This window comes from Abramis brama (genome assembly GCF_963993115.1).
Source record: "Abramis brama genome assembly, chromosome: 23".
Lineage (NCBI taxonomy): Eukaryota > Metazoa > Chordata > Actinopteri > Cypriniformes > Leuciscidae > Abramis > Abramis brama.
The window spans coordinates 6,654,337-6,668,658 of NC_139985.1; the positions used below are offsets into that span (position 1 = coordinate 6,654,337).

The 14,322-nt window shown below is 37.9% G+C and overlaps 1 protein-coding gene across 1 annotated transcript in view; it reads right to left on the reverse strand.

Annotated features, from left to right (window-relative positions):
- The window catches only part of gnai2a (guanine nucleotide binding protein (G protein), alpha inhibiting activity polypeptide 2a), a 57,995-nt gene that overhangs the window by 2,748 nt on the left and 40,925 nt on the right, over positions 1 to 14,322 (reverse strand). Inside the window, exons 2-6 of the mRNA XM_084101858.1 lie at positions 12,916 to 12,958; positions 11,393 to 11,534; positions 6,903 to 7,063; positions 1,850 to 1,978; positions 401 to 530 (exon numbers count right to left, since the gene is read on the reverse strand). Of these exons, the coding sequence (XP_083957984.1) occupies positions 401 to 530; positions 1,850 to 1,978; positions 6,903 to 7,063; positions 11,393 to 11,534; positions 12,916 to 12,958 (605 nt within the window). The remainder of the gene's footprint in view (positions 1 to 400; positions 531 to 1,849; positions 1,979 to 6,902; positions 7,064 to 11,392; positions 11,535 to 12,915; positions 12,959 to 14,322) is intronic.

Here is a 14,322-nt window from a genome sequence, read left to right on the forward strand (position 1 = left end):
TTTTCAACATAGATAATAATAAAATGTTTCTTGAGAAGCAAACCAGCATATTAGAATGATTTCTGAAGGATCATGTGACACTGACGACTGGATTAATGATTTGCAATCAGGAATAATATTTTTCAATATTACTGTTTTCACTACTTTTGGTTAAAAAAAATCTTCCCAAATCCAAACTTTTGAACGGCAGTCTATGCCATATCATACATGAAGAAGTCTTAAAGGTGCGGTAGAAAAGCAGCGTATTTAATTCTAACAATACAGAGGGTGAAACATGGTCACGTAGAACTAAATTAAACCTTGACTAACAAAACAAATTGTGCAGAAGTGCAGCCTCTTTGATTCTTAATAGTTTCATGAATTATAAACTAATCTGGGGTAAAAGCTAAGAGGATCTCACCATTTCTTCATCCTCAGCCAGCACCAGGTCGTACGCACTCATGGCCACACAGAAGATAATGGCCGTCACGCCTTCGAAACAGTGGATCCACTTCTTTCTCTCTGAACGCTGGCCGCCGACATCAAACATCCTATGGAGAGAGAGAGGAGACACACGTAAATGGCCAGCAGTGTATACAGACAAATATACAAGTAATCAATGACAAAAATGCCCTGAACAACCAACAAAACAAGACAGAACATACAATCATCCAAATAAGCAGACATTATTTAATTTGACGCAAATGTAATAAAGATGTAATGGGCAGAAGAACAGCCTATTTATGTCATACTGTCCTAAAGGAATAGTTTTGTCATAATTTTCTAAATTTCATTCATAAACAATCAAAATATACCATAAAGCTCCTCCAACCATATCTTAACCAATAGCATTAGCTATTGTATTGGCTTAATAGACTTGAAATAAGGTACACGTGGTATGGACTGTTTTTATTATGTTTTATGATGTTGTTTTGTCCTGTTTGACAAAATAGAAATGACCCGAGGGCAAGTAAATGATGACAATATTCCTCATTGTAGGTCACATCTAGTTTCCACAAACCATATGTTCCCAGAGCTTGTTTTTGTCTACTGGAAATTTGTGGGAAATTTTCAATGTTTTGTCAGCAGAATATTGAGGTTGCTGACTCCGTGTTCTGATGCCCTTAGAGAGGTTTATCATGTCGTTTCCTCTTCTTTAGGTCCGGACGGTTCACATGTGTCACTGGCATTTGTTGACATTTGAGTCTGGGCTTTGTTTCTATGGTAATGGAGGGGTTGAAAGCAGAATGGATGAGACCGGGAGGGAGGATGGAAGAGCTGGGACTTCCAGTCAGTTGCAGGAGTCATTTATTTCTGTCAGTCACACATTTGTCTCTTTAACCGTGTGGACCTGGAAAATACGTCATTGGTATTTCTAGGAAATTCCATAATCATCCTCCCTCGTGTGGCTTTTTTTTTTTTTTTTTACACACGATACATAATATGATTTACAAGTCATTAAATAAAGTAATAGACCATCTTGGACAGCTGGCTTGTGTTTGATCTTTCAAAAGGTCGGGCTGACATTTCTTCTGTAGATTAAAGCCGACTCATTCAAAGAGAATCATCCCAGCCTTGCTAAATCCCATAAACTCCTAAAACCAAACGCCCTCAACAGTTTTAAGAGAAATTAATCCCAAAACCTCAGGCCAGAACACATGGATGGCATGGAATTAATTCCTTGATGCCATTGAGGGTTAAAGAGGGTGTTTCTAGCTAACAGAAATAGTGGAGGCTGTTCCGATATGGCAGATGAGCTGGGTGAAGTGTGAATGTGTGTGAACACACGTTAGCGCGGTTACTAGATAGTGTGAATAAAAAAATCTGTTAAAATCAGAGCGAAATAGACATGTGCGTAGAGGTTTCTCACTTGAAGTGTAGGTCTTTGAAGGTGAAATGTGTCTCTACGATGCCAGTGGTCTTCACTCTGGTCCTCAGCACGTCCTGCTGGGTTGGGATGTAGTCTGCTTTGGCTATCCTCTCCATGTCATTCAGATAACTGCAAAACACACACAGGATGGTACATGTAACAATTTGCTTTTTTAAATAATAGCATTTCCTTCTAACTAGACCCTTTCAATGTTCACTACTGTATAAAATTACTATATAGAGTGGTGGCCAAAATTATTAGAACGGTACGATTTTTTTATATTTTAAAAGAAGTCTCTTCTGCTCACCAAGGCTTAATTTATTTGATCCAAAATACAGCAAAAACAGTAATATTGTGAAATATTTTTACAATTTAAAATAACTGTTTTCTATTTGAATATATTTTAAATTGTAATTTATTCCTGTGATCAAAGCTGAATTTTCAGCATCATTACTGCAGTCTTCAGTGTCACATGATCCTTCAGAAATCATTCTAATATTTGGACCTTATTGAGACTATCAAGAAGTTTTTGAGATCCTTCTAACTTTGGGTCAATTCTATTTTAATTTCTTGTCATATTTATTTATTCTATGTATTTATACATAGCCTTACGGTTATGGGCGATATTGGGCTTTGTTGTAAATAGTTATATACACAAAATGTTTAATAAATAAAGAATCACAAAAAGAAATCATTCTAATATGCCGATTTGCTGCTCAAGAAACATTTATTATTATTAATAATCAATGTTGAAAGCAGTTGTGTACAATTTTTTTTCAGGGTTCTTTGATGAATACAAAGTTCAAAAGAACAGCATTTATCTGAAAGCTTTTGCAACATAATAAATGTCTATACTGTCACTTTTGATCAATTGAATGCATCCTTGCTGAATAAAATTATTATTATTATTTCATTTCTTTCCAGCATATTAGAATGATTTCTGAAGGATCATGTGACACTGAAGACTGGAGTAATGATGCTGAAAATTCAGCTTTACCAACACAGAAATAAAATGCATTTTAAAATATATTAAAATAGAAAACAGTTCTGTAAGTAAACATATTTCACAATATTACTGTTTTTGCTGTATTTTGGAACAAATAAATGAAGCCTTGGTGAGCAGAAGAGACTTATTTTAAAACATTAAAAAAAAAAATCTTACCATTCTAATAATTTTGGCCACCACTGTATATATATATGTGTGTGTGTGTGTGTGTGTGTGTGTGTGTGTGTGTGTGTGTGTGTGTGTGTGTGTGTGTGTGTGTGTGTGTGTGTGTGTGTGTGTGTGTAATCTGATTGGTTGACTAATGTTCTGAGGTATGCAATTATTTATTTCAGGGAAACGCACGGCTAAAGTAGTTCCAGGCAGGTCTTGACCGCATTAAAGTTCCACATCACTTCGCCAAATGATTTCAAATCATTTCAAAGTTCCCTGCAGCCTACACCAGCAAAAGAACCAAAACCCACACTGACCAAGCAAATATAATAAAAAATAGGATAAAAATGACAAATTATTTCCATGTTTGTGCCACAAAATGACATTTTATTATGTACGGAATGCACATACTCTCTTTCTCCCACTCTCCACTCAAACACACACACATACAGTATGGATACACACTCGCACAGAAAAGTGGTACCAGCGCAACGATTTTATCAGTAAAATATTTAGAAACTTAAAAGCTACATGACATTTCTCACTACTGAGGACATAATGGTGCTGTTCTTGGAGCAGATAAACTTACAGTTTCGCTATTAGTAGAGACACTGCTGCTGAACACTGTTGAGAGACGAACAGACTCATTCAGTTAATTCACATGTCTCTCTAACTCTAACTGCATTACTCTATCACTGGCTGAACCCTCAGTTACTAGCTCTAAAATTACGTTTTTGAATTAGCAACGGAGGCTTGGGACTTCGCTTCGCGTTGTGGATGCATTACCACCTCTGATGTGCATTATTTTTCGAATTATTCAACGGCCTGTCGTCAATTATTCCTTAAGAATATTTTACACCTTAAATTAACTAGTTAACTTTGACTGCACAAAAATCTTTTTTCTCTCTCAAATTTTCCAGACACCCAAGCACCCAACTTTACTCTGAAAACCTCTGCCATAAAATACTAAATATTCTCTCTAAATATATACAAAAGTCAAATATTTTTTAGGTATATATAATGCAAAGTATTGTACACTTCTATCTCTCAGTTGTATCAGCATTGGTTTGAACAGGCCTTGTAGATGTTCTTACGCAAAACACTGTTTGGAAATCTGATTAGACAATTGCACACAGAGCAGACGAACCGCCTAAGTCTCGGAGGCTGCAAGAGTGACAATGCAGATCTTTATTCAGCTGCCAATCAAAGGCTGATAAAGACTCACAGTAACACAGCTTGGATAAGCTGCGTAGGCAAGAACTCCTGCCAGAAACACTGAATGTTATTGCTCCACCTAATGCCGTACAATCCCACTACAGCTCAAATGTAGACGAACCAAGAATTCAAGTTTTACACCTGGTATTAAGATGCGTTTTGGTCGATCGGATAACAAGTAGACGAGGGAGACAAATACCCGTTTACACCTGGTGTTTTAATCCACTTTCAACCACTTCTGTCCTGATTTCTTTGAGGGTCTATGGGCAGGTAAATGTATGCGTTTTTTCAGATCTTTCGATCTAATGCAAAAAATAAGCTTGCGCTATTTACATATGAAAGCGCCTGGAGATGATGGAAAAACATACAGAGAGCAGCATTGACCGATCGATCAAAACGCATTTTAATACCAGGTGTAAACAGGATTGGTGGAGGCTGTTCGATATAGCAGATGTTAAACAGTTATCAGTCCTGAGAGCGGGATCTCAATATTGTGTGGATCCCCGCAGACACTCGCACTCCACTGGAATCCTCAGGCATTAAAACAATCAAGCACAACCTAAATCAAATTGAAAAGTGCTGATAATCCCTCTTCACAAAGCATGGCTTACAGCTGCCTTTGTAGTTCTTACCTAAACCAAACCCCCTCCAACCCCTACCTCTCCCAAAAACAGAAAAAAAGACAATAAAAAACATTTAGTTTCACATTTCGGCTTGAGTGAGCTTTGTTTTGAAGGAGGGCTCTCTTGAAGACTTATTTATTCTATTATTCACACTTAAGTACATGGTGTGCTGTGATTTATGCAATGAAAGATCTAGCCTGTAGGGTGCAGGACAAAGGGTTGTGCTGACTGTGTGTAGAGAGATTAATGACCACATGCTATCATTTAAGGTTCAGGGAATTAAAGTCATGTCTCTGATAAACGCAGCTAGAGTTTATCAAAGCCAAGAGTGCAGTCTGACACTGTAGCTGTGGATCTAATGAGAACAATACACCAACGCTAGGCACTTAATACAGTGGCTGTTCAAAATAATACACCAGTATAAAACATCTGATGGGATTCAGTGCATGCTATTTACTGATGTAGGCACCACTGGTACTGTTATTCTGAATCTGAACACAGTAAGTGTGTATGGCAAGATCTGTGCAAACAGACAAAAAAAATATGGCCTTTTCTTTGATGCACAGGAAGTTTGTCTTTTGTTTTTTTACTGGAACGTCTGGCTCTGGTTCAGAGGCTGGGAAGATTTCAGGGAAGAAAAATATGTGCCAATTCCAGTTAATCTTAATGCTACAGCATACATTGGTTTTCTAGAGAACTGTGTGCTTCTAACTTAGTTTTGGGAGGGCAGGTTTCTAACAAAGATGGATCGTACATGAACTCCACTAGTCTTCACAAAGCGCCAACCTATACTCAATTAAGACACTTTTGGGGTAAATTTGAATTCTGATTCTGAGCCATCGATCAGTGTCATCCAATTGTCTCATGTCACTCTGCAATCTCTTTCTTCTCACATAAAATGAGAAGTCAGGGTTCATTTACAGTATGACAGTATCCTGTCAGGTTTCATTTAGCAATAATGACAGATTTTCTATACATAATGCCAAAACTCTAATTGTGTGTATATTTAATATCTCATTATCAATGTTGAAAACAGTTTGTGACAACTGATTAAAAAAAAAAATCTGTATTCTTTTATGAATAGACCATTACATTTTTCACAAGTCTATACTGTCACTTTTGATCAATTTAATGCATCCTTGCTAAAAGTACTGATTCCAAACCTTTGAATGCTAGTGTGTATGTGGAGGGTTTCTATTTTTATTTATCGCTTTTAACATAAGCTAATTATGATTTCTATAGACTGCATCTCTCTAAAAGGAGGTTTTCTTTTTGACAGACATTTTAGCCTCTGTTCTGAGGGTGGGGAAGGAGTGGCTGCCTCTGTAAAACCACACTTCTCTCCACCCACCCACACACAGGCTGTAAAACCTCTCACATAAACATCTGTTGAAGCTAGCAAACACAACTAAATATTATGAAAACTAAGATTAGAACTCCCTCTATCCTTCCGCAATCTCTTTTCCCACCAACAAATGACATCATGATTCATTTTCTAATTCAAGGCCAAATCGACTGTGATCTCCCAGTGAGGGAACGCTCCGCCTACCCCGATTGATTCTGAGTGTATCAAGCATGGGAAAATTCTTGGAAATCCTGACCCAGGCCAACCCTCCATTTAACAGCAATTGGTTTCTCAACGGACCGTTAACTGTTAATGCCAGAGTTTCTGCTCGCTTTGACGTATCGATCTGATTCTACCCGCTCTCATCACACAATTTCATCTTTCTATCCATTTTGAATTTAAAGAGACTCTTGGGTAGGTGTCAGTTTTAGTTTAGCTGTTCATTTAAAAAAAAAAAAAAAAAAAAAAAAAAACATTAATTTTGAGCAATAGCAGAGTGGTTTTGGTGTCTATATAAAACTTGTGAATATTTGAATATGTTTATATTCCAAGAAAAATACCCACAATATAGTGCACCACCCTGTTCCAACTGTAAATGCATATTTATCATCTGACAGGCTGAGCATTATGTGCTATGATATTTGTTTGCCATGAATATTGACGAATGGTCATAGGCCAATATCTTTTGTGACCAATAACGGAGAGAGAACTCACTATGCAGCGGAGTCGTTGAGCTGGTACTCTCTGGCGCGGGTGAAGCAGCTCTGTACCCCTCCATCAGCCCACAGTCTGGTGATGACATTTGCCAGGTCGTCAGGCAGAATGCCCTGTTCCTCCGCCGCCCCGGACAGGGCAAACAACTGACGGGCATCATCCTATAAAACAAACGAATAAAAATTTGCCTCAAAACTAATGCACATTAACACACCAATATACATAAACTAGCACACATTCACACTGAATTTCACACTGAATCTCCAAAGTAATGTAGAAACAACAAAGATGGTATATTTTAAATATTTGTTTAATGGCATCTTTTAACAAAGCACTATAAATGCAGTCCAGTATCACTGATACCAGTAGTGATAATGATGTCTCGATTACATAGATTTTTTTTGCTCAATTTTAACCATTAATTATAGCCATTCAACATTACAGTATAATTGAAAGCTATCAATTTTAACATTTAATAGGCTTTATTAATATGCTTTATTAATATAACAAACAATTTTTAATTTAAGTGAACTTAAAACAATCTTCACATTAACTCATTGAAATAAATGCGATGCCTTTAATATATAAGGGCTCATCGCTAAGGGTTTTTTCTACTGGTCCAGTCAGGCCGGTTCATTTTTACCTGCCCTGCAAAAATGCACAACAAAGTTAATGTTTTCTTTTTTTTTGACCCATGTAACCTTGTAAACAGTGCTTTAAGATTATCAGGTAGGTTTAAAAGGTAAAGGTTAAGGATTTTTCTTTGTCTTTTGTTCTTTGATTTACATTAATGACAGCAGCAGGTTTATTAGGCTGTTGTCACTTTAAGACCTGACGCACATGACACGGATCTGACCGTTTCTATTTTCTCACAACTCTATGTTAATTTAACACTTTTTAACACATTTAAGACTGTGCTTACGGTAAAAAAGTGATTTTGGTCAAAATAAATATTGTTTAAAAAATATTGGATATTTGCTTTTCCTAGACAACCATTATCATGAGGACAGACCAGTTGCATGGTGGCATTCTGGAAGGAGAGACGTTTTTGCCGTGTGTGCACGTGTGTATATGTGCTTTGGGGGGGTTACTTGATGATTTAAAGATTTATTTGCCAGGCAGGTCAAAAGTGCAGTGTACAAATGTGAGCTATGCATCCCCTGAGAGAAGGAGCCTATGAACCAGTTTCCTGACTAGCTCTTACCTCTAGATTCTACTATCATGTCTGAGTCTCGATCCATTTGACGAGTGTCTTTGCAGCCTGCCTGCCTTCCTGTCTGTCTCCCACACGTTTTCCCTCAACGGTTCTCTCAGAACTACAAAAATAACCGTCTACCTACATATCTGTTTCTTGCCAAAACCCCTCCCATCATAGAGATGAACTAGGTCACAGGAAGTCAGCCCTGGGGCGGAACATGGGAGCCATGAGCAGAAGTGATGGGCTGAGAGACGTGTGACACGACCGACCCTGCGCTTCTAGGGAACGTGATGAATTCTTAAACTGTGTGCTACTGTAGATTACAGACATTGTAAAGGTGAAAAAGCGCAGTGTTTCACAATTCAGAAGTTAAGTAGCTTGTAAATTCAAGGAATGCTTGAATATCTATTTCACAACAGGAATACTAGAAGTTCTTTTACTAGGTGGTGGGAGAAAAAAGCCAATAGATATGAATAGAGAGGACAGAATGGTTACAGGCCTTTTAAAAGATTTACAGCCTCAAGAGAAGAGAGCAAAAGAGAGAGAGAAAAAATGAGGAGTTACAGCGATCAGCCCCAAGGGATGCTGTTTTCCACGTGTCTAAAACACACTGCTCAAACTGTGACATATGGTTAACACATGCACTCACTCATATGGTTTAAAAAGTACACTGGCCAACGTTTCACTTCCTGTCTTACGCACAGCTCTGCATTCTCTGTGTTTTTAAAGTTTAAAGTAGTAACAGAGTCAAATCAAACATAGGGATGGATCAAGATGGTGATTTGTAAGGTCCACTAGAGTATTTAGATTATTATCTTGTTTTGTTTTTTTTGGAATACATTGGATCTCTGATACCTGTCAGAAATCACTCAAATCTATAAACAGCAGGGCAGCACGATTCAGGGGGAAAAATATAATTCCATTTTTTTCTGATAAAAACAGATTTAAATGGCAATAAATAATATTTTTATATTACAGTAAAACTGTATAAAATTATAATACATACATTTATGGCTCTTTAAATTCTTCATTTTCAAACCATATATCATCAATTATTTTGGCAGAGAACCGCAGGAAGCAAACAGTCAGTTTATAAGTGCTTCTTATTACAAGTTCGGGAAGATGGTTGGCACATGTTGCTTTCCCAAATGCTCATTATGAGCGACCCAAACTCAAAGCGGATGCAAAGATGAGTTCATGTGGAGCAGCATTTACTGTTAACTGAACTGCTTTGAGACACGGAAAACACTGGGACAACATATATATATACACACACACATATATGTCAAAAGATATCTGTGCATTAAATCTTGCAGTTATTCATGGAGACTAATAGCTAGGCTACAATGCTAATGTTTAATGTATTATTTACTTATAATTATTACTAGCATTAATCATTAACTCCTTTAATTTTTTTTTTTTGACATGGTTAAATAAAGAGATTTTTGCTATGGTACCAAAATTGTTACAGAGAACTGTTAGTTTGTCCATTAGATCGAAACATCTGAAAAAACCCCAAAGATTTATCCGCCCAGAGATCCTCCCCTCCAAGAAGTCAGGACAGAAGTGGTTGAAAGTGGACAAAAGAGATGGATTAAATGTCTGCCTCGTCAACTTGAGATCCGATCGACCAAAAAGCATCTTAATATCAGCTGTAAACAGGGCCTGGGGGCATCCTCACCCAGAAGAAAAGCATTCTAGTGCACTCTGACAAGAAAATAACGTGAAAAGACAACATTTGCTTCAAGTAAATAAAAACATTTTTTTTAACATACCTTCTGATGTTCATTCATATTTAGTTTGTGCTGTAACTAGTAGTAAAGCGGAAGAGATGATTGGTTCAACTGCGCTCCATGCAATCTTTCACGCCACATTAAAGAGCGCCAAAAAAGATGGCGATAGCTCGAGAGAAGTCTAGGGTCTCACTCCAGTCTATGGGAAATTAGCCCACCCCCCCTTCTCTTTGCCGAAAAACAACTAGTTCGCAAGTATGGTATACAATTTTTTTTTACATTTAGCCTCCACAAGATGATGTTTCTCCCAATCCAGCCCTCAACCACCCCTGATGAATCACAGAAATGCATCTGATCGCTGTCTGGTGGACAAGACTCTTGAATTAGCTTACAGGGTTTCCTTAACAGACTAATCAACTAGTCAACCCACTGACTTATCGACCCTAAAATACATAGTTTAGCACATCCCTCATCAAACACACCATAAACAAGAAAGAAAGATTCACACTTGAGGAATGTCTCCAACAGATCTCCCTCTCTTACTAATTAAACGTGATGGAGAGATGTTGTTAGCTTCTCTCACAGCACTTTACAGCTCTAATCCCAGAGCGGAAACACAATCCATCTCTCCCTTCGCCCGTCTAATTAAACTACACACTGCTGCTACAAAAAAAAAAAAAGAAATAATCTGTATTGTTTTAAAGAAGCCATTTTCCTCACTTCATTTTCTGCATCATGAGTGCTGCTTTTTTAAGATGCTGCGACGAGTTAAAAGAAGTTCGATTTTTAAAAACACGTCTCGAGACTCCTGCATCCTACTTCCTTACATTCAGACAGTTAACCCTGTAGATTCAGTGAATGACCGTAAATCTAGACTATCAGTGATTCTAAAATATAGTGAGGATAAATCTGTGCTGATAGAGATCAGTGTTTCTCCAAAGCCTCAGGTGGATCAGATGCACTGAACATACTGCTGCCTTCAGGCTGTTCTCTAGACATCCTAGATAGCAAGCTACTGTAACACTCTCACTTGCTCATTCTCTTTTTTTCCCTTACACTTTTCGCAAGTTTTGAGAATCGGTGCTTAGCAGAATATTTATTGTGCAATGTTTGATCTGTTGTCTTTTACAGTAAATATAAGCTTTAGTTTTCTTTGTCTTATTCTCATGTGGCCAGTGGACTGTTCATGTGAGTATCTAATGGATTTCACACAATGAGGAGGACAAGAGGTGGCTGGAATCACTATTTGTAATCTGATTGCCTGGCTTTATGCAATTTTTGCAGGCCACAGTGCACAAGTTTCATCATTCTAACAGAAAAAACAAGTTGCATTTGAAAATTCTCAGGCTCGTACAATACCGTTAAAATATATATATTTTTAATACTTTTATTCAGAAAGGATGCATTAAATTGATTAAAAGTGGCAGTTTAGACATTGAGAATGTTACAAAAGGATCATCTGAGGCTGGTGGGCCTCTGTACAGTGTTACACACAGGCTCAGATCTATCTCAGGGTGTGTGTGTGATTTATTTGCTGAGGTAATGCTGTGTGTACTCACCGCTCTTCCACTGTCGTCATATTCAATCTTGAGGTTGCTCATGGCTTTAATGATGGCCATGATGGACTGGATGGTGTTACTGTAGACCACCGCTCGATACTGCTTGCACTCTTCCTCCGAGTAGCCATCCTCATGGATAATCCTGCAAAACGGACACCCAGACGATCAATTGATCAGTGTTGTACAGGATATTTAGCCATCATTGTTTTGATATGATGTTATACATTATATATAATGAACACATTCAATTGACAGTAAAAATTTGTTACAAAAAAGAAACTATTCAAAATAAATGCTGTTCTTTGGAACTTTCTATTTATAAAATAATTAAAAAAAAAAAAATGTGTATCATGGTTTACACAAAGATATTAAGCTAATATAGTCTGCTCTGGCTTATGGAGATGCAAGCTAGCCAGTTCACTCTGTCACTCTCGGCATACAGATGGCATACAAATCACCTGAGGGGATTCTCTCGGGTATAACGAAGCACAACTAGGTTCTAGAGTAATTTTTTAATAATGTAAATCTATTATAACAGAATAAATGTTGCTATTATGAGTGCGTGCGTGTCGGGGTGCATTCAGTAATGAGATGGAGTAGTAAACATTTTTCATCAGAGTGATTAGAGTGTAAAACTACTTTGGGAAACAGAGGCGCAAGAAGAGCAGCAGAGGTCAAGGTCAGATAAACAGTATAGTCTGCTTCCAGGGGCCTGACTACACGCACACTCCCACATCCACAGCTGTTTATGGGAGCGTGAGCTAAGATGACATGCAAGTTAACAGCATTTTTAGCCTTTAGTGTTATGGTTGCAACAATCCTTATGTTAAAAAATTCTATCTAGGTAGGCAACTTGCTCTGTTTTGAGACATACCATCTATCTGTAAGACCTGAAAACACTCTTCAAGTACGCCAACAAGGCAAACACGGTTTCATGTATTATTACTGTCACAAGGGGTGCTAGAGCTAGAATTTATGTAAATTGTCTTCCATGATTGCTTTTCTGTTATGGTGAAATAAACTTGCACTAATTAAAGTCGGCATGAAAAAGAAATTCACCCCATATATTCTCAAAAGGCATGTTATTGATCTTATTGTTAGTGATTCATCCATGCCTGCATTTAATTTAAAAAAAAAAAATCAAAATGTCACAACTCAATCGTTCAGTTAAACAACAGAGTTCTCTCTGGTGATGTATGTTGAATTTCTTTTCTATTCTATTCAATTGACTAGCTAGGGGACTTAAAGCTGATTCATTGAAGCTGTGAAAATGAAATGAATGATTCTAAGCTAGACTTGGAGCTCAGGGGTTTGTGTATGAGTATGTGCACTTTGAGTTCATTTATCAGGGGCAAAAAAAAAACTCCCAACGTGCCATGTGATGAACGTGTGTGCGTATTTGAGTTATTTTCTTTTTCAACATTTTCTAATTGTAGAGTTGCAGCTGCTCCCTCTCATGTCATCCACACCACCATTAACAACTGTCTGAAAGAGAGTGGAGAGAAAATTGTCGATTTACTCACTTCATCTGTTTTACGATGGTGCTCTTCCCCGACTCTCCAGCACCTGTGACAGAAACACAAAACAAACAGGGTTAAAAAAACACACTCATGCACTCATTTCATCTTCAGACAGGAAAGCAAGCACACAGTCAATGTTTTTTCCTCCGTCTAGTCAGAGTCTTAGTGCTAATGCCCACCCTGCAGTGTGTGTGTGTGTGTGTGTGTGTGTGTGTGCGTGCAGCCTGTACTTTCAGTAACTCAAGTCTTGCTGACTTAGCTGTCGATCTTCAGCATTCCATTCTCTGCCAGACCTGGTGTTTATCAAGTTTGGCCTTTAATGGAGATGTCTGAGTGCTTCACAAACAGGAAACGAGGTCTTATCAGTGTAATTTCCACAGGCCTGTGGGGGCATGCTACTCATTTGGCATCTAACTCCCTCATTTGAACATTATATAAACACACAAAACATAACGGCCATACACAAGAATCAAAAAGCTCCCACAAGCACCTATTAACATCTCAAAAACAAACATGCACACGTCAGACCGACGCATCAGATGCAGACTGGCACATTTGCGCTCAGGGAAACATGTTTGTGTCACATGACATGCAGCTCCGAGATAGAGCGCTGCCCCCGGCCGTCAGTCTGAGACCCTCTTACACAACTCTAAACCCAGCTTATGCTCTATACTGAGCGGAAACCATGAAATGCTGCCCTCAAACTCCAATGAAAGAGTATCAAAAGATAATAAAGAGATGAGTGTGAGTGGTAGGGATGGGCATTTCAAGCAAAAATAATATTCGAAGATCGCTGGGAATTATTCGAAAAATCGCACCCCTCCCCCCACATGCTCACCGGTAAAACGGTGTTCGCTCAAATGTGAAGAGACAACTTCACACTTGAGCAGCTGGTGTCAACACCTAAAACATGCAAAATCAATCAGATCTCTCACACCTTACGGAGACAGCAGCCGTTCAAACTTTAGTCATGCGTCAGTTTGTGGCTTTCATTTGAGAGATTTTTGCTGCTACTGCACGTTTAGAATGTTAGCATCGAAGGGTCATGAAACCCTAAAATGTTTTGTTTTTTTAATCACAGATATGTACAGTTTTGCACATCACTGAAAATAATGATATCGCTCATTACGTTGATTATTATTATTATTTTTTTTTTAAACCACTTTTCTGGTTTAAAAAGCAAAATTGAACCAACGTCAAAATTTAAGCTACTTGTTTCGGAGTGGTGACTTGGTGACAGAGTGGAGAGTACGCATCAGTTTCTGAGCCTTTCTACGAATTATACGAGATATACATGTACAAATACATGAGAATGAACTCTTTCAGTCCAATCACAGTGCTTTATTACTCATGAGATCGCATTACAGGAGAGAATTCAAAATAAATGATTCCAAACAAACTGATGCACAA